This window comes from Ctenopharyngodon idella, chromosome 18 (genome assembly GCF_019924925.1).
Source record: "Ctenopharyngodon idella isolate HZGC_01 chromosome 18, HZGC01, whole genome shotgun sequence".
In the NCBI taxonomy this organism is placed as follows: Eukaryota; Metazoa; Chordata; class Actinopteri; order Cypriniformes; family Xenocyprididae; genus Ctenopharyngodon; species Ctenopharyngodon idella.
The window spans coordinates 20,787,485-20,814,573 of NC_067237.1; the positions used below are offsets into that span (position 1 = coordinate 20,787,485).

The 27,089-nt window shown below is 36.0% G+C and overlaps 2 protein-coding genes across 13 annotated transcripts in view; both read right to left on the minus strand.

Annotated features, from left to right (window-relative positions):
* mctp2a (multiple C2 domains, transmembrane 2a) overlaps positions 1 to 10,790 on the minus strand; it is a 53,571-nt gene extending 42,781 nt beyond the window's left edge. Inside the window, exons 1-4 of the mRNA XM_051869707.1 lie at positions 9,751 to 10,790; positions 7,109 to 7,867; positions 5,513 to 5,572; positions 5,289 to 5,400 (exon numbers count right to left, since the gene is read on the minus strand). Of these exons, the coding sequence (XP_051725667.1) occupies positions 5,289 to 5,400; positions 5,513 to 5,572; positions 7,109 to 7,825 (889 nt within the window). The 5' untranslated portion in view covers positions 7,826 to 7,867; positions 9,751 to 10,790. The remainder of the gene's footprint in view (positions 1 to 5,288; positions 5,401 to 5,512; positions 5,573 to 7,108; positions 7,868 to 9,750) is intronic.
* A 405-nt stretch (positions 10,791 to 11,195) lies between these two features.
* mef2aa (myocyte enhancer factor 2aa) overlaps positions 11,196 to 27,089 on the minus strand; it is a 102,991-nt gene continuing 87,097 nt past the window's right edge. For 7 of the 12 annotated variants that reach the window (XM_051869709.1, XM_051869713.1, XM_051869711.1 and 4 more), the window contains 5 exons: positions 23,452 to 23,639; positions 20,014 to 20,037; positions 17,337 to 17,463; positions 16,917 to 17,040; positions 11,196 to 15,755 (listed from right to left, as the gene is read on the minus strand). In XM_051869709.1, the coding sequence (XP_051725669.1) occupies positions 15,419 to 15,755; positions 16,917 to 17,040; positions 17,337 to 17,463; positions 20,014 to 20,037; positions 23,452 to 23,639 (800 nt within the window). In that variant the 3' untranslated portion in view covers positions 11,196 to 15,418. The remainder of the gene's footprint in view (positions 15,756 to 16,916; positions 17,041 to 17,336; positions 17,464 to 20,013; positions 20,038 to 23,451; positions 23,640 to 27,089) is intronic. The other 5 variants (XM_051869714.1, XM_051869716.1, XM_051869718.1 and 2 more) reach the window with 3 other exon arrangements.

Sequence of the window (27,089 nt, forward strand, 5' to 3'; positions counted from 1 at the left end):
GTTTATAGTCAGTAGAATGTCTGTTGGAGGGGCATCAAAATAAAGTGTTAGCAGATTTTATGCAGACAGTAAAAGTTACAAAAGTTATAGCAAAGTTACTTATAGTTAGTAGAATGTCTAAAGTGGACCAATGAAATAAAGTGTTACTAAACACTTTGCACCTGCTTCATTCATTTATTTTGCTGTAGGTAAAAAGCTTGGAGTAATGCTCTGTATCTATTATAGACATGAGGTGGTGTGCCATTCTCAAAGACCACCACACGAGGTCGCAATTTCGCAAAAAGAAATCTAAATTTAATCTTGTTGAATTTATTTAGCAAACATTTCTATCCAAAGCAACATACAAATATAATGAAGCTATTCATCTTAAGAAAGCAATAACACAAGAAGTGCTAAGAATAAAAGTTTGAAACACTCTCTTTAGTACAGGCTAGAACAGGGAGTGATTTAAGAAATAATGAAAGAATAATATATATTATGAAGGGAAATTCCCTTCATTGGTCACAAATATTGAATATGTGACCAAACAGTTGAGAACAACAACTTTGCATCTCTGCATGTTTGTCAGTGATTTGGAAAGGAAGACAACATCCTGAAACATTGCCTCTACTAAAGTCACTGTCACTTCTATGTGTACATAGAGATGAGAGTTGAGCTTGGTTTGTTAGCTACTGCCATTATTTTCTCCATCAAGCAGATAATGTGGATAAAGGGAGTTGGCCTTACAAGGTTAAAATCAAGTTTGCTTACAACTGCAATCGAAAGACATTCCACTTGACATTCCATTGTCCACAATGCACACATTATACAGTCAAACCAAAATTTATTCAGACACCTTGAACACTTCATTCATTAATACAGTTTATTCACTATAGTTTAAAAAATGGTAATAAAATATGACAAGATCTCAGAGTTAAACTCTGTCAGAAAAAAATAATCTTAATTATGTCAGATAACACTTAAGCAAAACATGGTCAGGTCAAAGTGTCTGAATAATTTTTGGTTCCAAATTTTTATCAGTTTTACTGGTAGTCCACTGTATGAAGTATTTTTGGGTATAATATGTCACAGTTTACTTTATTTTGCTATCCTCACTTACATAAATGAACTATAGTGTCCTGCACCTACTAGTAAAAATATATCAAAAATATAAAAAAATGTCTGAATAATTTTTGGTTTGACTGTATATTAATATTATTAATTACAATAGCATTTACTCAATTCATATGGACATGATATGATCTTGGAATTAGGTCAGGTTTGTTTATCAGGTTTGTTATTGACAACTAAATTACAATTTATGTATTTATTTATTTATTTATTTTCTCCTGCAGGTGGCAATGTATCCCATTTCATAACTCGTATATTTATGCATATGATTTCACAGATTCTACAGTACATAAAGGAAGTTACAAACAACCTTTGAAAGAAAAAAAAAAACATATGACTTCAGGGACAACCATTTTTGGTAACTGTGAGGTTGTTTGGGCCTCAATACAAAAGGATCTGAGAAAGTGCATAGCTGAATTCTAAACAGGATATCTGGCACGCTTTTGCCACCAATAACTTCACTCAGTCTACAGTGTGCATGACCATTTCATTAGATTCCGCTGGCAGAGAGGAATATCACTAGAATATATTCTAATTATGAAAAATAATGAGGTAGAGATGGTAATTAACAGCCTCTGGGCATACACCTGTGACTTTGAACATGAGAATGAGCCGCCCAATCAGCTTGGTCAGGCCTGCCAGATACACTGGCATTATGTCTGAAGAACCGCTCTGGGTATCAAATGGAAATTTAGTACAATCATATGCCTGTAGGATTTCAGTAAATCTTAGTAGTCTAAACCTCTCTCTCTCTCTCTCTCGCTATTCTCTTGCATAAACAAATAGTTAAGAGATAAAACAGAAAACACATTTTACATTATGACACCAGGGACTGTGTACAGCCTCTAGGAAACAACACCTCAGCATGACTCTATTTGCATCGGCGCCGTAGTAGGTAAAAAAGCAAGGCCAGCTCATTTGTTTCCCAGTGCTAGCCTGATAAAACTGACGTGACTTCTGTGCTATCAAGACACGACATTTGAATAGAACACAGTAAATGACAACTTCTAAAAATAGGTTTTTGTTTTCTTACAGTAAATGTAACATGGTTACAGTAGCCAGACAGACGTTACAGAAAGACATTCTGGTCAGACCGCATTCTGCAGTTTTGGGATGACTAGATGAGCTGGAGCAACTTGAAAACATTCCATCTTTAACGAGCTCAGTCCTCCTGCTGCAGTGCACTCATGACAGCTACAGATAAAGGAGGTGTGGGATGGATAGTCAAATATCCTTTTATTTCATTACATAATGTAATTCAAGAATCAAAACCAAAAAATGAAAAAATATTACTCAACTACAGCACTTAAAATAATGTTTCTTTTTATTTTAGATTCTATTTTATTTTATTCTTTTACAGATCTCTGAGTCATTTATATTTGAGATGAATGATGCTAAAAAACAGCATGACAACTCAAAAAACACTGTACTACTCACAGTAAACTCTTTCACTTTAAACTGAAGAACTTTTTCTTTTTTTTTTTTCAAAAAAGAATTTGAACAATCTTCACATTCACAATCTGAAGAATTTTTCATTCATAAGATTCCAGAACCTTCCTAAACAAGACATGTTTTTACTCATATGGTTACAGTTCACTGACTGCTGAACTTGGAGCTATGTCTTACATAGTGGTATTAAAGGGTTAGTTCACCCAAAAATGAAATTTCTGTCATTAATTACTCACCCTCATGTTGTTCCACGCTCGTAGGACCTTCGTTTATCTTCGGAACACAAATTAAGATATTTTTGACGAAATCCATTTTTTATCTCCCATAGAAAAATAGTCAACGTGACTACAGTGGTTCAAGCTTAATGTTATGAAGTGACGAGAATACTTTTTGTGCGCAAAATCAAAACAAAAGTAACGACTTTATTCAACAATTTTTCCTCTTCCCTGTCAGTCTCGTACGCAGCTGATCAGTGCACAGCTTCCGTGTTCTACGTCAGAAAGCCAGCTCAATATTGGCCGGCTCCTGCATCAGCATCACACGCATGTGTCGTGGTGCTCAGGTGAATAGCGTCGGCCAATACAGAGCCGGAGTTCTGACAATTTGTGCTACTCTGTCAGGTTTTGCTACCTCCCATTGAAACAGTGAGTAGCAAAATCTGACAGCAAAAAATGCTACCTATCAGATTGTGCTTCCAGCGTGATATTAACGTGGTTTATGGCTTTATTAACATCTACACCTACCCCACACCTAAACCTACCCTTATAATAATGCAAGTACAGTAGTGGTAGCACAATATGATATAGCATTAATCGTTAGAACAAGTATAAATCGATAGCCAATCAGATTGTGCTTTATTAATGTCTACACCTACCCCAACACTAAACATACCCTTACAATAATGCAAATACAGTAATTTTGTGTTATTTATCATGACAAAAATCTGACGGGTAGGATGAAATGTCAGGACACCGGCATTCAGATGTAAACACGGAAGCTCTGCACTGTATCAACTGCGTAGAAGACTGACTGAAGAGGAAAAATAAAGTTTGTTGAATAAAGTTGTTATTTTTGTTTTGTTTTTGCGCACAAAAAGTATTCTCGTCGCTTCATAACATTAAGGTTGAACCACTGTAGTCACGTTGACTATTTTAACAATGTCTTTACTACTTTTCTGGACATAGAATGTGGTAATTTTGTTGGTTTCTGTGGGAGATTAGAAAAAAGATCTTAATTTGTGTTCCAAAGATGAACGAAGGTCTTGCGGGTTTGGGACGACATGAGGGTGAGTAATTAATGACAGACATTTCATTTTTGGGTGAACTAAACCTTTAAAGCAAGACAAAATATCAAAACAGGATTTACACGTTTCATTATTGTGCTGTAAAGTGCTGATAACCATCTAATCAGCATAAATCCACATAAATCTCAGCTGATTTCCACATGAATAAAGTTCCCCTTATATGTGTGTTATATTTTGTTTATTTTATGTAATTATACTGTTAATATAATGAAATCAATAACAAATTTTTACTCCCCCTCCATAAAAAAAAAAAAAAAAACTGGTTTCTCTCTGAAAATCATTAGAATAAGGAACATTTCCTTTCAAAACATTTTCATCGGATTGGTTTTACAAGAATGTAGATATGCAAGATCCCTAGTATACTGTCACGCATATGGACAGAAGAATCTGTTTTGTCAAGTTCAGCATTTAACCACAACCAATGGGAATCATGACAATTCATTTTTCTATGGCAACAGCTGACAGTGTTGACATCTACAAGCCACCATAGCTTTCCTAGTTCAGCAACAAGTTCAATTCTAATCATTATAAAAATGTAATTAACGCATAGCCTCTGCATCAGATTATACACTACCATTCAAAAGTTGTTTTGTTTTTTTTCACTACTAAAAAGAGTGTCGAATCCCCTTCAGAGTTCAGGTGCAAGTCAATTCACCTACTCTTTTCTTTGTTCAATTTGGACACTGAACATGGGTTGGAGCTCTTAATTTTTAACTCTCAAAGCGCACCCCCCTAGAGGGACCGAGGTCTGGTCCACCCACCATAGTCTCACAAAATCCTCTGGGAAACATTGAATGTTATCCAATTTTCCAGATCCAGACAGACCCACAAGAAAGAATATAACTTGACATCACCCACTAATCCTTAAGTAACCTACACTAATACAAGGTCAACAGAACTTTGAGGACTTACATCAAGAACTCAATGGCACAAGAGAATGTCACAAAAGGCAAAAGCTAATCACAAGGCATCTTTCAGGGAGATGCACCCCGCCACTCTACTGAGTACTCTCTCAGAGCCAAGAGCGGATCCTGATACACTGATACAAGACTAGACAAACCATCAGAAACCTTCTGTAGCATGTAAAAGAGGCATTTCATTTTTAGAAGCCAGTTGAATAGAAAGAACTTGAAATAGAAGTTGTCAACATCAAAATGAGAAAACTCCTCACGGCGCATGAGTCATTCCACCTGATGCCCCAGAAACCAGTCGCATGGGGGTGTGGCTTATAAAGCGTCTAGGCCAAACTACAAAGTCAACATTCTTTATAAGCAGATCAGGATTTTTAAATTATGCATAGTGTTTAATAAAGTGTGTGACCTACTAATAACATTCCTCATTCATTCATTTCCTATGAGTAAAGCACACCACCCAGTGTCATCCTAGTTTAATTATCTGTATTAGTCAATGTTTCAGATGTCAATACCTGAGCGGTCCCTGACAACCAGGTTTCTGCCTTCCTTTAGGTTGATGGTGAGGAGATACTGGACCTTCTGCTGTGTTCCAGCATTTTGACTTTCATTTAACCCTTCTGAGATCTGAAAAGTAGTGTGTAAAAGACTTGGTCAAGGCTGTATTATTATTATTATTATTATTATTAAGCTTTTTATTCTGTTTTTAGACAACACTTTTTCCATTTAAAATACTTACGTTTTGTTCTTGTTCTGTAAAGGAAAGTGGATCAAAGTCACTGGTTTCATTGACAATGTCCTGAGGGAGAGGTTAAGATGTCAAATGAGAAAGTTCTACATTACTTTGCCTCTGCTATACTCAAATTCAGGCCAGAACCGTAATAAGTAATTGTCATCTATCAATCATGCATTAATAAACATATGGTAGATGATAAACTGAGGATTTGGCTATATACTTTTTAATGTCTAATAGCAGTATGTTTAGGCCCAGTTTCACAGACAGGGCTTAGATTAAGCCAGGATTAGTCCTTAGTTCAATTAGGGCATTTAAGTAGCTTTTATGAACATGCACCAGAACAAAACAAAAAAAACATTACTGTTGTGAATCCTGAGACAAAACAATGGCACTGACATGTTTTAAGAAATGTCAGGGCAAGTTAATTTTTAGTTAAAACAGCTCAAATATGCATTTTAGTCTAGGACTACCAGGGGTTAAAGTCCTAAATAATAAACTGAATAGTCCGAGTGTGTAGTGAAGAAGTATTAATGATTTCTTTTGAATACTGAGTTGTATTCTTTAATTATGAATTAATCTGAGTATTTGAAAATAATAATCATCCTGCATTGCTTGATTTTATTTATTTATTTATTTAGTTAGTTACTTACAAATGAAAAAAAAAAAGTAATTTCTAGTGATGGAAATTTCTAGTGATAAGTCTGGCAGATTAATTTTCTATTTTAATATTTAATATAATATTTATAATATATTTTAATATTTATAATATTATAGATATTGGCCAACATGTCTATACAGACCAGAAATTTTGTTTAAAATTATTCTGTTTATGTCTCAGGTTTAATAAATAAATCAGATTTTCTATGTATTCACAGAATTTTGGATATAACTGAACATATTTCAATATGATATCAGCCCTCGGCTACTCTGCTCCATAGATATAAATTATAAGAAAATATATTGGTTTAATAATTTCATATTAGAGTGCATGGTTTTGGAGATCAAAATCCAAAATTCACCTTTTGTTACAAATCATAATTAAGAAGATCATTGGCTTAATTTCATAATTAGTCTCCAATATAAAACACACAGATGTGTTATTTTCCAGATCTATACAGAAATTTACAGAACACATAATATAACCTGCCACCATTTCAATCAAAGCACACCACTTGAATATTAGCTATTTTTATACTGTAAACAAAGCAATATTATAACAATTTTAAATAAATGCCATCCATTTTAATATATTTTAATACATAATTTATTCCTGTGATGCAAAGCAGAATTGTCAGCATCATTACTCCAGTCTTCAGTGTCACATGATCCTTCAGAAATCATTCTAATATGCTAGTTTGATGCTCAAGAAACATTTCTTATTATTATCAATGTTGAAAACAGTTGTGCTGCTTAATATTTTTGTGGAAAACGTGACGCATTTCTTTCAGAATTCTTTGATGAATACAAAGTTTAAAAGAACAGCATTTGTTTGAAATATAAATCTTTTATAACATTTAAAATGTCTAAAAAACATTTAAAATGTCTTCAAACTGCATATTTATGTAGTAATAATAATTAGAAAACTTTGAAATGACTTACCATGTCCTCAGCAGACCCTGCAATGAACATTTCCATTGGAGAAGACGGCTCATGCTCAGTATTCGTAAAAATGCAGGCTTTCTCCTCAGATGGAGCAGTGCTGACTGACTCTGTGTTGGTCCATGTACACATTTCATCTGAAGCTCGTGCAGGAGGCATCTGTCTTCCTCCGGCTCTATTAAGGGCTGCAGCCACTTTATCTGCAGGGTGCCTTGGTCTCTGACCAGGCGATCTCCTCTCTGCAGGCACAGGTGTCATCTGTCTTTCTGTAGGAGGAGGTAAAGGTCCAGTCACTGCATCATATTCATCTATGTACCATGTCGTGACTCTTGACCGCTTGTCAGTTTCCACTGGAACTGTAAAGTAGGCAGGAACTGATTTCTCTGATAGCGCTGGGCTGCAGGAGTATGGCATGTCAGCGACACTGAAACGCTCAGATAATGCAAGACTGGAGGTTTCGCTTGCTGTTTCATCCAAGTCACTTGGACCCTCTGAGTTTCCAAAGAAAACAGAGTCTTGACCTGGTGTCCTGGGATCATCCTGTAAAGCCATCGCCATGGCTTGGGGATGAAACCTGATGTCTGGTACTGACATACTCCTTCTGTATTTCAGAGGGGTCTTTTTCTTCTTCCCCTGAGCCTTCTTTCCAATCTTCAGATTTAACTTTGGCTTGGCTCTCTCACGGAAATTTTGCCAGACTTTCTTCCTTTGCTCCATTGTGATTGTGGATGAGACTGCGCTTCAGCTGAAATTAAACAACTGTCAGGCAAAAGACAAGCAATGTGTGTTAGACAGTTTGAAAGAAAAACCCTAAGTATGAAGTTACAAACGAAAAGTTTAAACAATCAAAAGTAAAACAATGTGAACTTACACTACAGTTCAAAAGTTTGGGGTCAGTAAGAATTTTTTTTTAAAGAAATTAACACTTTTATTCAACATTAAATTGATCAAAGGTGACATTAAATGTGTACACTATATATAAACCTTCTGCTTATTCCATCTAGATGTATATTACTTTAAGTTTTTATTTTAATTCCACTTATAACACATAAATTGTGTTCATGTTTTTCTTACAATTATTAACATTGACTATTATTAGGCACAGGTTGTAGGCTACCCACAGTCCTGTCAGCTTGCATTTTTGGTTACTCGTTAGGATACATGATGCTCACTTTTCGGCAAAGAATAGGTAGTGAACTACTGTTTGTAAATGATCGCATGATGTTGAACTGAAGGAGAAGAATTAATTTTTAGCCTTCATTTTGTATCTTTTTGTATTGAGCAGCTCTGTTTCTGAGCATAGAACATTTCTATAGTACAGAAGATCCAGTCTGAAGTCTGAGAGCATTCAAGCAGATGTTGTGCAGTATGTTACGGGTGCCCAATCTTGCTCCTGGATGGCCAACAACATCCTGCATTTTGGCTCCAACCTGCCCCAACAAACCTGTCTGGAAGTTCAGAGTAATCCTGAAGACCTTGAATAGCTGGCTCAGGTTTGTTTTGAGTAGGATTGAAGCTAAACTCTGCAGGAAAATGGCCCTCCAGGAGCAAGATTGACACTGCGATGCTTTTCAGATGAAACTGCCAAAAAACACAGATAATATTACACTTTACACATGGAACAGCGTGTATGTAGAGAACAATGGCACATGTGTCAACTGCAAAGTATGCAGAAAAAGTGCTAGTTACATTGTCAGGCCGTCTTTGTGGTGGAACTGTGATGTTTCTCAAAAAATATCACACATCTGAAGACTTTGACATGACAATGCAGACCACTATAACATTCTTTAGATCATCAAACACAGAAGTGTAAAAAGTAGTGAGAATGTTTATTTTAGTCATAGTATGGGTACTGAAAAGTAAAAAAGTTTTACTTAGTAAAGTCTAAAAAATTTCTGTCATTTCTGTTTATTTAATTATATTTAAGTATAATAGTTTAACTCATTTTTTTAGCTATATTAGTCTTTAAAAATCCAGTTGAACTTGTATTTACTTAAATTAATTTGAAATTAGTTAAATTCTTTAGTCTTTAAATTCTTATTCTTTAGTCATGTTGCCATGACTTTCTGATCATTTTTACAGTGGACCATTTTTCCTTAGAAATGTAATTAAGTAAAACAACAAGGGTTTTAGTTTCAAAAGTACTTGAGTAAAGAACAAATTTCCAAAAATACACTCCACAGCAAAGCATACAAGACTTGTCAGCAACAATTAAAATGAGAAATAATAGAGTATACACACATATAAATATTCTTTCTCTGTACAATAGTTCACAATTGTGAATTTGATTGCACCATATAATGCTACCACAAAAGAATGTTTAAAAGGTGTATACATTGTTTAAAGAGGTGTGTTGGGCTTGTTTCTACATTTCTGTTGATGTAATTGGCAGCCTAAATAATTAGGACAATTCGACAGTTTACAGCAAAAGAAAGTTTGAAATTGTATCATTACTGCAAATCGCTAAATATTCAAGCTGACACACTGAGGTAGATCAATACGTGTAGCTGTAGATCAGTAATTTATTATGGGTTTACACCAGTAACAACATCTGTAACAGATGTATTTTGACAGAAACTAGGTTATCATGTATTCAAAAAAAAGTATTTGACAACAAGCGAAAGAGGCCAGTAATTTCTTACCTCTTTCCAGATAAATTACTGGATGTGTTTTCTTGTGGAGGACATGACTGACAACAGCAGTAACCTTACACATCCATTTGTAAGTGGCAGTAGTGATGTCTGCGGAGAGACCTTTCTGCTTGGACCGGTTTGTCTCTCCCGGGCGGGGTTATGACCAGTTTTACAACAGTAACCGGAGTTTCAGGTAGTTAGCGTGCACTGTAGCGTAAAAGGCTTTGTGTTTAAATACTTTAATATGTCGGTGAATACCCCTAAACTGATACTCATCTCAATTTAGTTGTGTTCATTGACATTTTATGCTTTGTATGTATGTATAATTTGTTTTTTACTGAAAATATAATATCTGAAATAACCATTTCCTTTCCAATGCTTCTTGGGATTGAACCTGCAACGCTTGTATCGTTCAGATATTGTCCATTTTTTTGTTTGGTCTGCATGCAAATTCAGTGCCACCTGCTGGATCCTTTTCTTATTGCATGTATATGGTTCAATGACATGATGATAGTCATTAAATGCAAAACAAAAATCAATAAAGTATACATCTTATGATTAGCATGTTTGCAGTTTATGATTTACTGCAATAATCATATTTTTTTTGGGCTTAGTCTTTTATTTATATTCCTTATTTTTATTAATAGGTTATTTCTTAAAGATAAGCAGTGAAGCAATTTTGTTAAAATAGTAATATTTGAAGGTTTTGCAAACTGTGGTGAAATGTAACCAGCACGTATAAAGCAACATGTGTGAAGCTATTTTCATGCCTTTTTATGTTCATGTAAAATGCAGAAACCTTAAGAAAAAGTTTTGACATTTGTGACTCAAACATGAGTTAATAAAAAGCAATTACCTTTAAAAGTAACTTTTTTTTTTTTTTTTTTTTTTTAATTAAATTGGAACATAAGTTTTAGGCTAGGATTTTTTAATAGTATATATATATATATATATATATATATATATTGTAATTACATTCAACTTGTTTCAAGAAATTCCCATAAACTTGTAGAGCAACTTCATGACTTCATACAGTCTGTGTATAAAATGAATCATATTAACAAATACGTTTAATTTCCAACTGTTGTTGAATGTCTATTTTCTGGTCTATATGTTTAATAAAACCCTAAACTAGATCATGGGCAAAATATAACCATCTTCTACGCTCTGAAGTTCCATGTGCGCTGACTGTGTGTTTTCAGAGATGCAGTATGAAGGCACATAGAGTGAGTATTTGAGGGTACATTGAGGTTTTTAATAAAGCGGACAGATTCTAATGTTTGGGACTTCACATGTGGACAGAGTCTACTCAAATTCAAAGAATTGTTCACTTCAGTTTGCACAGAATAAGCGAGAGAACCTATGTTACACAATAAAAGCCAATATCTTTACTTTAGTGAATGCAGAATACAAATTTGTACAACAATCTCTAGCATAATATCTTAGTCATTCAATAAAAAGTTCACTAGAATATTTATTGTATAATGAAGATAAAACAACACATTCAAGGGAAATATAATGCAGATTAACTTAAAGTTCTCTCTCATGTTTTACTCTTTTTTTTGTTGTTGTTGTTGTTCTTTTTTTTTTTTCTTTTTCTTTTTTTTTCCTTTTTGAAACATCTTGTTTCAGTTATGGCAACAAAGTCCAGCTTGTGCCGCCAAACGGTTTGAGCGTCCAAACCGCAAACAGCTTCTTGAAGTGAACTAGTAACTACAAACAATTACCAAATACATAATTCTGATTTAGAAAAGCCATAAAGCAAAGCAGTGTACTCTTGCACAGCAAAGTGAAGAAAGTAAGCAACAAACAATTGTTGTTTCGTCTTTATCCTTTCCTTTCACATTCAACATTTTGTGACGCAGCACTCCGCACCAAAGGATCGGCCTCCTCCCTTCAGATCTCTCATGTGTTTCTCACGTGCATTTATAGGGACCCCTGATGCGAGGGTGATTTTGTTTTCGATGAAGTCAAAATGTGATGAGTGATATCAGATTTGATTCCGAACACCAGCAACTCTTTGGAATAAGGCTCTAATTGTGCATGTAGCAGAGAAACTCCCTGATTCCTAATCAAGCACTAATGTTGAGTGTTTGTGTGTGCATTCACTGCAGTATGAAAATCCTGCATGTTTTTAATCCTCAGTGCTTTCAGAACACTGGGCTGGCATTATTGCTTGTCTACCCTGAAAAGCTTTGATTGCGATCAACTTTAAATGATTTTGACAGACATCGTAAAACTTTCTAACAGTGTTGGGGGTAACGCATTACAAGTAACTTGAGTTACGTAATCAGATTACTTTTTGAAGTAACACATTATTTTTCAATTTACAAAATATAGTTACTTTTTCACATTTATTGACTGACAGCTCTCCTGTCCCCATGTTGAGAGATTTTGTGTGCGCTGTGTAAACATGATGGTTATTGTAGTTCTAGACTAAATGTGAACGTGCATTTACTCATCTCACTTGCACAGAAACATTCAGTATTCCTCAAAATGAACAAAAACAGTGAAATGCAATCTCAGAATTTTACACAAGCCTATAATAAACTATATAATAAATTACAGAAATATACTTTATGTATTTAATCTCAGTTTAGTAACCAATGTCTTTGCTGCTGACCTTTAATGATCTAATTCAACCTTACTAATAAGCAAAAATTACTTTATATTAGATTTAGAAATAAGAGTGTTGAACTCCCTTCTGTATCCTATTCTTCTTTAATTCAGAATGGCAGCACAGCTGAAAGGATTGTTTGAGCTGCGCCCTCTATTGTACAGGTGTAAATTTGCATTTCCTTCAGCCTGAGGCTTATTCATTTCACTTTAGGTGTGAACGGGCCATAACATTTGCCAAAAACTTTTTGTTGTTGTTGTTGTTGTTACAAAAAGCCCAGGTGAGGAAAAAGTAACACAAAAGTAATGTAACACTTTACTTTTCATAAAAAGTAACTAAGTAACGCAATTAGTTACTTTTTAGGGAGTAACGCAATATTGTAACGCATTACTTTTAAAAGCAAGTTTCCCCAACACTGCTTTCTAATGGGTTTCCGAGTGTTTCAATTCAGCTGAAACAACAAAGCTCGTACATCTGAGATTAAATCTAAAGCTATACCTAAAGCAGTGTTTGCATGGCTCTTGTGGTTGTCATATTTAGTCAGTGTGCCTTTATACGCAACGTTAAAGGGATAGTTCACCCAAAAATGAGAATTCGGTCATCAACATCTTTGCTTTGATGTCTCACTGGATTCCAACGTTGTTTTGAGAAAAAAAAGTTTCTTTTGTGTTAAAAGTCATACAAATTTAGAATGACTTGAGAATGAGTAAAGGATGACAGAATTTTTAGGTGAACTATCTCTTTAATATGCAAGCACTTAAGGACAAAGGGTTAACAGTCATTTTCTCATTCATGAACTAGGCAACATTGTATGATTAATGGGAGTGTGATAGTATAATATGCATGATTTAATTTTTTTCTTCTCTCAATTTATTTTATTTTTATTTTTTATTAAGAATTCCACTTTCGATGTGAATGCTTTGTGCTCCTGACTATGTGTGGGTTGGGGACTGCATAGATTAATATCAGCTTATTGCCAGTTGCTGTGGTGCTCAAGAGGGCAGGGAGGATGTGCACACTGACCGAATACATGACAAATCTGAAGAGGAAAGCCTCCGATGGCAAACTTGAACATACAAACTTTTTGTGCAATCCAGTAGAGATATCATGTCCAAGTTTGTTTGCATTGTCTAGTATTTCCAACTTTAGCTGCTGAATCCCCTGACGCTTTGCCACCTGAGGGGCAGTAAGGTGTGATGCAAGCCGGAGGCCACTGTTTCCAGACGCTTGTGCCGCACAAACAAACAGCCACACATGAAGAGCCCCGCGACGGGGAGATATGCACACATACAGCAAGAAACGCGACGCCGGAGAAAGCTACAGCACCCCCTCTTGTCCAGCAATACAGAACATTGCGACTGATGCCTCCTTAAGGTGTCTCCTTTACATTAGGGAATCTGTAGATGAGCCAATTCACAAAATAACTTGAAAGGTGTTCTGTACATAGTATGCATGTATGTATGAATGAATTAGGGTTACTTAAAGATATGGTATTTACAATTTCTGAGGAATTTGGTTGAAATGAATTGAAAAGGGTTTCAACAAAACGAGTTGTCTAAACGTCTGTAAAGAGAAATGTGTCTCGTACTGGATATCAATGAATAGTGCATCTAAGCCGTGATGGGTTAAAGTAGGCAGTGTATTCAGCAGCTGCAGGCTAATCCCTCACACAACAGTTGTAAGAAATGCAATCATATTTTTTCTTAGCATGACGAGTATCGCTTTACAAAACAAAATAGACAGTTGAGCCTGAATCATACAGCTCTGTTGTTACAATTTCTTAAGGACAGACATTCACCACCATTAAAGGGTAAACGACCCAAAAATGACCTTCTTGGAAAAAAAAAACACTTTGATTATTACCAGTAATAGTCAGATTTGAAGAAAGTACAGTATAGTTAACAAAATAGTAAATATTAACCAGTGAATACTCTACTTAATAAGGATCTCGCCTTGTAAACTTGGCAGTAATCCACAAAAATATACTTTTTCTTGAATCTGGTGAAGGTACAATACATACGTACTTACACCAAAAGTGATATATATTAAAGTTGCTATGTACATAACAAAGGAAAAAAAAAAAAAAAAAGTTTGGCTCAAATCTTTAATTTACAAACAGAACAGCAAGTGTTCATGGCTTTAGATATCGTTTCAAGATCTGCTTTGCATGTTAATCGTTTTCCAAGGTTTGTAACAACGCACACTATGACAGAACTAATATGAAACAAACATCGAGAGAGAAATGCTAAAAATTCCCAACCTACAGTACGACAAAATTACATAGAGGCTTTGGCTTGCGTTACCATTGAGTTGTTGGAGCTGCATGAATGTACAATGACCAATGACGGCTACCTTTTCTCTTCCTATTTGTTAAAAATGCCAACAAAAGAATTTAAAATTGAATTGACGACCTTTATAAATTTAGAGACATTTTCATTTCTTTAACATAATGTCTTAACTGAGGTGAAATGTGATCTGTTTTTTTTTTTAGATACAAGCCTTCCCTCATAAAACTGATCCGAATCTATCATCAAATACCTTTGAATAAATTAATAAGTGACATACTTCATATAAGGGCGAGTGCAGATACAGATTGTTTAATACATGAGCCCAGCAGGCAGGAGCCTTCGGGCAGAAAGCCGCCCCTAAACTTTCTTTGATTGTATGCAAATTCAACAGCGAAAACAGCTACAAGTGTCAAACTGCACCAGTGACGACAATTATCGAAAATGTTTTCTTCATACATTGGACTCTCGCACAATGCAATTTGCATCAAGTACCTGATAACACCTGTTTTTTGAGTACACCATTCATTCTGACTGCTCGACTTGAGAATTTCTCTCTCTCTCTCTCTCTCTCTCCACTCATCTGTTTAATTTCGATATGTCAGGACATTTTCGATTTCTTTCCCCGTCCACCTACTTACAAAAAAAGTGAAATGACATTAAATTATAACAATAGAATAATAACAATAATGACCCTCCCTGCTGTCACTCCTCTCTCCCTTTCCCCCTGCCCAGCCCTGCGTGTGACTGACTGGCTGTCAAGCTCCGGACAGCTTTATGTCACCCAGGTGTCCATGCGCATGCGCTTGACCGTGGGGCTCTCCCTCTCTTCGGCCCCAGAGGCTGGGGGTCGACCCAGGCCGAGCGGTGAGTGGAAATCGGGCCGGTGATCCTCTCGGTCGCTTCCATCGTAGGAGGAGCAGGAGGAGCTGAGGCTGTCGACGGGCGAGCGGCCCATGTCTGGACGGCCGGAGGGAGGCTGCTGCTGCTGCTGGGGCGCGAAGCCGGACGGGGTGACGCGCTCACGTGGAGGAGAGATGGGCTCGGATTTAATGTTGACATTCTGGCTGGTGTTGATGGAGAGATTTGAGCCCTGAGGTAAGTGGCCACCTCTGAACAAAGAGTGGGAATAACAAATTAGTACAAGTGCATAAAATCATATATATATATGAACTGCAAAAATTCTTAAAATCAACAGCAACTATGTGACGCAAAACTGGAGACCCAGATAGCCCAATAATGCTATCCCACCCTCCATCTGTTTACTCGATGGCGCTTGCAGCAATAACAGCACCTGAATCATTTTAGAGGGTGGTATCTAATTAGAGCATGCCAGGCAGAATGTGTCAAAAACAGTTCACTAATGTTTGGATGGCACGACCACTGCGTTTAAATGAAAGCTTTCATTCACAGGCTCTGGAAACATTTTAGATTCTTTTTAGATTATTTTTTTTCTCTCTGAGTCATGCACTCTGCTATTACAGTGAAAGTAAACAGACATATAATTATATAAATGTATAGCACTCTATAACTCGTTTGTTATCTATCTATCTATCTAAAAAAGAAAAAGAAATTGCTTTTTGCAAAAAGAAAAAAAAAGCCAATTTTAGGACCATTAAGATTTATTAGATGGTGATGACAATTACTTTCATAACAATTTTCATAATTCAAAAGCATGTTGTCCCTGCCATTATGTGTCTTGATGTCTTACATTTTTTAAATGTAATTTCCATTATTATTATTATTATTATTATTATTTAAATTAGTATAAATACCATCATGACATAAATATTTATTAAATTTGTTTTAAATCATTAAAAAAATTAATTTAATTAAATTCAAATTGGGCCATTATTCTGCAAAAATAAAACAATATTTTTCAGTATTTTACATTAAAAATCTGAACATCTTTAAAACATGATACATTTACTTAAGAAGCACAATGACACAAGATATTAAGATATGACCTACAAGATATGACCTTTTTTCAGGAAAACATAACAAAAATCAGTCAAAAGGATAGTCCCACCCTAACCTAAAAATACTTCCGTTTTAAGTAAAATATGGTTTTATATCTTTTTCTTTTAATTTTTAGAATGAAATATGACCTAGACATCTATCCATCCTTCAATTCCACTTTCTACAAAATAAAAAATGAAAAAGTATGGCAACTAAGAACGCATTTGACCTCATGCCCTGGCACATTAGTTATTGTTCTGCAGACCTGTGTATGTGTGTGCTTGTGTGTGACTGCACACGTCTATGTTACTCACACCAGCGAGCTGAGAGCTGCCTGGCCCAGTTGATGTTGTTGCCATGCCGACATTGAGCCTATAGAGAGCCCTGGAGAGCCAAAGCCTTGCAGAGAGGAGAGCTCAGCACTGCTCAGGGAGTATTCTAGAGCAAAACAACACAACAACAATCAACAACAGAGTTTATGAGTCACTCAAACACCTCTGCACTCACACAGTAGAGCGTTTCAAGTATTTGTGTTATGTTTATTATTTAGCTCAGAGCTGGATGGTGTCATGAAATGCGGGGTCTCCCTCTTTTTTATCAAACCACTCAGAGAAGAATTAAAATGTAATCAAACCATGAATGAATGCACACATTACAAAGCAAAGAATTATTGTGTGTGTCCGTGTGTGTGTGTGTGTGTGTGTGTGTCCGTGTGTGTGTGTGTTTATTCTCACCAGAGTTGTAGGCAGTGGGCATGCCTGAGTAGACCAGGCCTTGTGGTGGCAGACTCGGGGTGGTGACGGAGACCACCGGTGTGGCCAGAGGCTGGGTCGACTGGGAGCTGCTTATCCTCTGAGTGTTCTGCACACAGGACCAAATACACAAAGTTAATGAGATAGAAATCCTATCACAGACATACATGCATACTCTATCCAATCATGTGAATCAATGTTGTTAGAATAGTGTGGTTTGGTGGAAATTATGTGGTAATTCCATTTTGCACCAATAAGAGGCGCTGCAGATTCATTCTAGAAAGAAATCAGATTGTTTTGCAGGATGCTGTCAGTTAAACAACTTTAATTAAGAATCCCCTGGACAATATAAGAAAATATCACATAAAAAGAAAGACACTTCAGAATGCCTTTTAAAAAACATGTGACATATCTGTATATCTGATTCTGTATACAAATTCACTGCTAAGTTTTGCTAAGGAATATACAGTGACCGGTGTTGACTTAAAAGGATATTTCACCCCAAAATGAAACTTTTGTTATCATTTACTCACCCTTGTGTTGTTCCAAACCTGTATGAGTTTCCTTCTTCTGTTGAACACAAAAGAAGTTATTTTAAAGAATGTTGGTAACCAGACAGTTGACGGTAGCCATTGACATTGATTTTTTTTTTTTTTTTCTTTTTTTTCTTATTATGGAAGTCAATGGCTACAGTCAACTGTTTGATAATCAACATTCTTTAAAATATCTTCTTTTGTGTTCAACAGAAGAAAGAAACTCATACAGGTTTGGAACAACTTGAGGGTAAGTATGTGATGACAAAATTTTCATTTTTGGGTGAACTATCCCTTTAAGCACAAGAATATATAGAAAATCCATACACAGTCATCGACAAGAAAAACCAAACACCTATGAAACTCTCTTATGGGACATCTGATTGTTCCCAGAGCCTCAAAAACATTCGGTAACTTTCAATTTAGTAACTTTCTTCTGTGTGAACACATTTTTGAGATGAAAAGCTCTGTAGACTTACTGGAAATGTCAATTTATAAATCAAGTTTGTCTAAGGTGTTTCTACTAAAATACCTTAAAACTAAAAACAATTGTTGACAGTAAGAGTATAATTCTAAAATTATGAGGAAATGGTAGAATTTGCTGAGCAATATTTGAGTTCATTATGAAAAGTGTTTGATTGAAGATGCTATCTTGATAAAGCAGTTTGAGACATTGTTGTGGTCTTTTCTGAAACTCTGAAGTGACGCATGAGATGAATGCGATCTTTTTCTCAAGAAAAAAAATGAGAGGCAGTAGACTTAAGGTCTTAAATTGCTCTCCATTTAATGTCACTGCTGTCAAGGAGACACAACTGATATTAATATTACTGATATTAAAGAGAGTTTATTTACTGGATCCAAAAATCTGATGCAATGAATAAGGTAAATCTCTTATCCGAGTAGCATCCAGCATGCAGTGAAATTAAATAGTCACCCCAAGCCAAACGTGTGGACATGCAGTGCGCGAACACACAAACACACCCAAAAACACATACCCGTGCATATTGTTTTTTTTATGGGGACATTCCATAGACATAATGATTTTTATACTGTACAGACTGTATATTCTATCCTCTAACCCTACCCATCACAGAAAACATTCTGCATTTTTAGATTTTCAAAAAAACATCACTTTGTATGATTTAAGTTGTTTTCCTTATGGGGACAAAAAATGTCCCTACAAGGTCAAAGATTTTGGATATTGGCATCTTTGTGGGGACATTTTTATCCCCATGACATAGGGTATACCTGAACCACACACACATACACACATAAATGCACACACTCAGAGAAAAATAACTTGAAAATGCATATTCAATTCAAAGCAATTATGCTCATTTTTACATTAGCTGAGGAAGATGAATATTCAATCTACATAGAGTTTGAGAGGGAAATTATGTACAGTCTCTCAACTAATGTATAATATAGATGCTACAGAACAGTGCTCTTTCAACTGTAAAATGCATTCCCGTTAGTTTCTTTTGCTAGTGAAAATATGTTCTCTGACAGCATTTGGCATTCCCCTTTACTGATGTCATCATTTTGGACTCAACTCCATTTTAACAACATCATCATAAGTAAAGCAATCACTGCCTAGGCCAAAAAACAAGAAACACTAGAGAATAAGAATTTGGGTAATACTCAAATATGTGGATTGTGTTTCTTAACATTCTGCTTTGATTGATCCAAGCTTTTATGTTGCTTTAATAATAAAACTAATACCAGACTTATTGGTGAGGTCTTAGGGGATTATTAAATAATTACTAATGATTACATCTTTGGGGATTTTGTGGATTCATCATTTTCCTTTTCTCCTTCAAATACACCCACAACACTCTTCTTTTAGCACAAACACACACACACACACACACACACACACACACACATTTCGGAACATACTGTGGATCTTTTAAACTTCCTTAAAAAGGCTCAGTACATGCAGTGTGAGTCACACACAACGCAGACCAGACATCCACACAACACTCATGAGTTCACCCAGTTCATGTTGGGTTTAGTCGATCTTCATCGCAAGCAGTGGAATCATCTCACTAAGCTGAGTGTGGCTCTGCTAGTTAAAGCAGTGTGATTTTAAAACCAGTCTTCCCAAAGCATTCTGTGAAACTCACCAACTCCATCTCTTCCTCTTCCGACTGCTTCCAACAGAAAAGAGCAGACGATGCTGTCAGTAAAGAGTCAGGTGGCACACCTAAGCTGAGCAGGGTCAACCCCCCGTTCTCACCAGGACGTGCCTTTAAACTAACTTATTCAAATTCAGAGACTAAAGCGTGAACCAAACGCTGCCTCAGGTTACTTGCAATAAAACTGGAAATTCAAATTCGGAGTCAAATTCAAATGAAAAGTCAAATTTGTTGGCACTAAATACACAACATTTTCATTCCTCATGGCCATGTGGTTTGTATGACACAGCAATTAGGTGCAAAATGCTAAAAAAAAAGGGAGAGTAATAGTGAAGTAAGGGAGAAAAGTAGTGGGGTATTTAAGTCCTTAGGGGGAAAAAACAAATCATTGAGAAGCTTGACCTCACAGCTAGGATGTGCTTAACCCTTCACCTCAGACGCTCATCCATACATGAGCTTGTGTGTCCAATAGCTCCATCAATCGTTTTGCTTCCATTGGCCCAGTCCTCCACTTGATTTAATTGATTATTTACAAGAGTGGAATAGTAAACACTAGGTTAAATGAGAGGTAGAAAATGTAGGTAAGAACTCGTGAGAATATAAGAACTAAGGAATATATATTTTACATTACATATATAAGTTACATTTTAACCATGGGTGTACAGTAGCTGAAAGATAATATTTCATTTTTTTAAATAATATTTTCAACTCAAAAGTAAATATGCATATAATGTAGTAAATTGTTACTTTGTAAATTCTGCGTCTTCAGGAACAGACCTTCTCCTGGTCTGTTCCTGGTTGGTGGAATGACCTACCACGCCCTATCCGAGCAGCTGAGTCTTTAGCCATTTTCAAAAAACTGCTAAAGACATATCTTTTTCGTCAACACTTGACCCAGCAATATTAGCACTTTTTATTTTACTTTTCTTTTTTTCGATTTTTCTATTCTCTTTCTCCATCTATTTGCATATATTTATAAAAAACAAAAAACCCTTGCTACGAGCACTTTACTGATGAAACTGTGACTTGGCACGGCACTTACATACTGTTGTACTCATGTTGATTTGATTGCTTCTACTATTCTCATTTGTAAGTCGCTTTAGAGAAAAGCATCTGCTAAATGACTAAATGTAAACGTAAATAAATTAATGAATTAAATCAAACTTCTTAATGCCTCCCCAGTCTCATTTGCGTAAGAAGTTGTCACGTGACGAATCTGCATTTTAGCGGATACTAGCCTATGGTATACTGCTTGCCTGTAGTGTGGCGTAAGTGGATATTCAGCTTTTTTTTTTTTTTTTTTTTTTTTTTTTTTTAACAACTGCAGAGAAATCTGGACCTAACCAAAATAAAGTCAGATGAAGATGCCGATGCCGTGCTTGATAACTCCGGACCCTGACAATTTCATAAAGGTGATCCTCAGGATGCTCTGCTGTAGCGTCTCTTGCATTTATGACAGGAAGAGGGCCATTTACATCCAAATGTTATTTAATTTACACAGAACAAAACTTAAACATAGATTTTAGAATATAAACTGCTTAATCTGCCATTTTCAGTAAGATTTACTAAATATGAAGTGTTTGTGTACCTTCTATTGTGTGTTTTACTTGAATCATGCCCAACAGATATGTGTTTTAAAGCAGTAGGTGAGTAACTCACTCCTTGATTTGCTTAATGAAAGCCTACTTTGAGATTCTGTTGACAAACATGTTTATAGTGCATTATTTTCAACGTGTTTATTGCTAGCCCCAAGTAATTTTTTTGCGATGTATCTGGTTGCCATGACAACTTCACACTTGTTGCTGCTTTATGTAATCAGTAAAACCACCTTAATGGTACACAGAGTGTGAATTTGTAAGTTAAAAAAAAAAGCTAAAATGTATTAAAAAGTGTGACTGACCAAATCGACTGGCTTGTTTGGCCCCCCCAAGCTCAAACGTCAAGCTACGCCTATGATTTTAACTTGCATGTAATAATATTTATTTGTAATATAATAATACAATTTAAATAATATTTATTTATAATTTATACAAACTGTATTAGATACATTATATATATACATAATTTTATATATGTGTATATACACACACACTGTTAGCTGGAATATATATAATATATATATAATAATATAATATATATTTATATATAATATATATATAATAATATAATATATATTTATATATAATATAAACTAATATATATATATATATATGTGTGTGTGTGTGTGTGTGTGTTGAACAAATATAACTTCTTTCCAGCTAATAGTGCTGTAACTTGCAAACTGCAAACCTAGATTTTTTTCCCTGTTTTTTTTTTTTTTTTTCTCTCATTATATATTTGCAAAGTGCTAGTCAACTCTGTAACTCAGTTTCTCTCAATGTGTATGATCATTTAGTACTTGAAAGTTTCACTCAATACTTTTGGCCCAAATGTAACCTGGAGTTGTACAGTATTGAGGACGCTGAGCTTTCTTCTCAGTAGTACCAAGCCAGTGCTGTCTTAATACCAGCACTCAATCAATAACAGTGGGGAGACACGACAAGGGCGACAAGATATTATCTGGCTCACACTCTGGGCTTCTGATTAAGCCTTCATCCCCACTCTGTCACACTGCGATGTGATTAATTTAATACCATTATGTTCTAATGACAGCCTGTCTGCAGGCACATTCACAGGCTCTGCCTTAGTCTGTCTGTCTGAGGCAGTTCATTCACACACACACACACACACACACACACACAAAAGGACACTCACCATAAACGCAAATAGTATACACAAATGAATAATCCTCTGGGCTTCTTACTACTGATGACTTCAGATGCCACGAGCTTGGCATGTGGGATTTGTTTTGATTCATGGTGGGTAAGAAACCGTACTGCTTCCAGATGCTGGCGTGGTATTCCATACACTCGCATTTGTATGTATATTTACACTGAGCTAAGAGAGCCCTACGTAACCCCAAATCTATTTACCAAACAAGATTCTGTACACTCGCAGTGCTGTGAAAGAAACCTAAGCAGCTTCTACAGTTGAAACGAACAAATTATTGACCATATTTAAATATAATAATAATATTCTTTTTTTCTGCTTCCCATTTTATATTGAAGTGATTAATGAGGCTGACAGCCGGGTGTAGCCTCAGGTGCTGAATGTGGCCAGAGCTCTCTGCACCTTAATTATAATCATTTGAGAGGCCCTCTAATTTCTAGATGAATAATAGAAGGAGTGAGGGTACCTGGATCTCGGATATATCGCTCCGTTGCTCTGCTTGTTGTGCAGCTGACACTGTTTCAGTTTAATTTCACTGTCAGCGAACTGATCTAAAGACTATAATTTCACTCAAACTCTTGCCTGTGCTGATCAACATTGATTTGAAGTAACAATCTTGTGGATGTGTGAATGTAGAATCAATTCTTTTATACTCACCAGGGGTGGCATCATGCCCTTGCTGGATGGGGGGATGACGACTCTCAAGTCTGGTTTGCGGCTACCGATGCCCATGTTGCCCCCCGGTGGCGGCGGTGACTTCGCAGGCATGACTTTACCCAGTCCGTTCCCGCTGGGTGTACCCAGAAGCCCCGGCGAGCCCCTCGGGTTAACAAAGCCGTTTCCTGCTGAGACACACATATGGGCGAAAAGCATCATGGGATTGTTCTCTAATCGACCAATCCCCAACAGCTATCAGTCGATCAGACGACATGCCATTTCCCAGCTGCAGTCGTAGAATCTCATAGCACGCAACGTTAAGTGTTCCCGACCCTCTGGGAAAGTTCTAGTAATTATCCCAGACATTAACGAAAATAAAACATAAATTTTGAAATTGATGAGCCTTTGGGTCTGTTGGTGTACAATGGCGTCAAAGCTGTCTTTGTGTGTCCCAGGATGAGGAAGGCAATTCAGTTTAACAAATGTAGTGTGACTTGAGCTCTTTAAGAAGGAATGGCTAAAGTCATTACAACTGAGTGCAGCCATTCACTGCTATCAAAGGCAATTAAAGTGCCATTTTGGAGAACAAATCTAAAAACTTTGGTGGAGTGTCAATGGTATGTTTACATCTGCTGTACTTTGCCATTTCTAGTTCGAAACTGAACTAGATACTTTTATTTGGAACTTTCTCCTGCTGAACTAGAGTAATGGGATGCATTCAAAATTTGCATGCTAAATGTTAGCACATGCTGCAATGACCCCAAAAAAAGCACAATGAGAGGAACCCAGTGTGACTGAACCGCAAGTCTGAAGAACATCAACAACAAATGCTAAAAAGTTGGTGTGTGAATGATGTCATCACATGAGAACGAATGGGCTAATCCATCAAGTCTGCACCTGACTGACCTCACACCCGTATACCATATATATTGCGGGTTTCTGGTTTCATGTGAACGTCAGAGCTTTACAAAGATGTCTTTCTACCATCTGCTGGCTCACATTGTTAGCAAGTTCCTTCACACAACCATCTGAAATATTCTCTAACAATCACGGGTCATTTACCCACACAATGTGTAACCTCCAAAGACAAACACAGGAATTACAATTGGCCGACATTCAAACCCAAAAACACAATCGCCCCTAAGGTCTCTGTTTCAATGTTTTCTCTCGTCAGTATGAAAAATGCTGAGCAACTAAACAACAACCATCAGGCAAACAAGTGCAATGTCTTCTGGTTTTGAGAAATGCCCATTTTATTTCCATTTGCTTAGAACTGTGTATTCAGCAAAGTGCAATGTCATTTCCGTGTGTTTTCTCCATAACAGCAGCTTGATTAAATGTTAGTCATGGGGCTTTTTCTGCCCCCCACCCAATGCTCATTTCCTGTGGGGGCTTGCTGTGGGACAGCGAGAGAAAAGGCCATCATCAGAGAGACAGAGAGCAGAGACCTACACTTACTCTGTCTGTTACAACACGCCTCTGCTGAGAGGGACACATACACGTAATGCTCACAGCTCAACTTTGAATATACGCTTTTCATTTTTTGGCTATTTCTATGGACAGAAATGCTCAAAAACAGACAGGAAACAATTGAGAGAAGTGTGTTTGGAAAATGATCCAAGCGAGATTTGAACTAGGGTCACCCGCACATAACATGTCGGTGCAAGTGCACTACTCACCAGGTCACATCTCAGACAACTTACAAGATTTTATTCTCAGATAGTAAGAGAATCTCAGTTGAATCTAAATCTTCACTAACTTACAAAACTCAATAAATTTCACCCATCTAACTTGGATTAGCAAACAAAAGCAAACTTTTTGCAGGTTGTAATTAAAAACTTGAGCATTGCATCAACTGTTTCATCAATTGTCTTGGAACAATAAATACCTTTCATGAAACTTGGCAAGTAGCACATTAACATTTATTCATTTTGCAGATGCTCTTATCCAAAGTGACATAAAATGAGGAATAATTCAACACAAGTGGAAGCAGAAATACATAATAACACATTCAAAGCACTTACAGACATTGTGCGCACACGTGTGTGTGTGTGTGTGTGTGTGTGTGTGTGTGTGTGTGTGTGTGTGTGTATATATATATATATATATATATATATATATATATATATACACACACACCCTAGCGAAAAAAAATATACTGAAATGCATTTGAAGTACATTTATTAAGTAAGTATACTACAAATACATTTACATATTTATGTGCTAAATAAAAATACCCTGCAATTGAACTTTAGGTATAATAAACTGGTATACTTAAAGTCTGCTAAATTGGAACAATTAATTTTGTACTTAATGCACTTTAATTGTGCGGAAGTAGTGCTGAGGTCCAACTAAAGATATACTTCAGTATATTTGATTGTGCTAAAGTGGAACTATTGCAAGTATACTTTAGGTACACTTTAAATATCTTGCATTTAAAGACTGATATTATACAAAGATCATATAATCCATATTAACAGTGATATTAAAACACGTTTTAGGAATAATATTAAGAAATATGCATTGTGCAATAAAGAAATATTCCAAATTTATATCATCCAAATATTCCAATTTTATATCAGTAAGTCTAAAGTGATGTCTCAATAAATTTGTTAATGGTGTTCAAGTATACTTAATAAGAAATAAGTGCATTTTCAATAGATTCTGGTATAGGTTTTTATACTAGGGATATACAGTATATATACTCTATATATATATACTGTGTGTGTGTGTGTGTATATATATATATATATATATATATATATATATAATGAATTGCATAAGTAGAATCTGCTCTATGTAATACTTTGATGACTTGTGCTATTATTCTAAATGTGTAAAACCGTACAAAAAAAGAAACTTTTGGATGGTACTGTAAATGTTTATTCAATTGACAGGAAATATAAGATGAATGTGTGAAATTGAAGTGAGAGGGAGGAAAATATCTTGTAATTACTGTAAAAAAGCACAGCAGCAGCGCATTACTCTGATAATGATCAAAAGGAGGGAGGATGATATCATTACATTGAAATGCTCCCAATTTCTGAAAAAGGCGCCTGTTCTCAAAAAGGCGGAATGTGTAACTGAGGCCCTACTGAGACATAAGCTGCTCTCATTCTGAGCTGTAAGCAGCGTCCCCACCCCTCTTGCTCTTGAAACACCATGTCTATGTAAGTCCCACATTGAATCCTCTCATACCCAGCAGAGTGAACCCAGTGTCACAATTCCAAAATGAACACAGAATACAGAAGAGTAATGCCTTATTAAATCGTTGTCTTGAACAATGCTGCTTACCCTCATAAAATAAGTCTCTCGCTCAGCTTTGAGTAATGCATGATCCTATGGGAGCATGGTTACATAATGACCCGCTTTTACAAAACAAATAATTTGTTTCTTTTCAGAGCAAGGCTGTTTTGATAAAAAGCACCAGATAAGTCCTAACCATTTATAAGTCATCATTACCTTGAGCAACATGGTGTCGTCAAAGGGGCAAAGTATGCATGAATGAGAAAAGACTAATGGATTTCAGAATCAAAGCCTCGCCTCCCTAATAGATTAAGAGGAACAGAGTCCAAATTCTAATTATAGTCTTAATTAATGAGGCTGAACAGTACCTCTTTAACGGGTGCAGCCATATT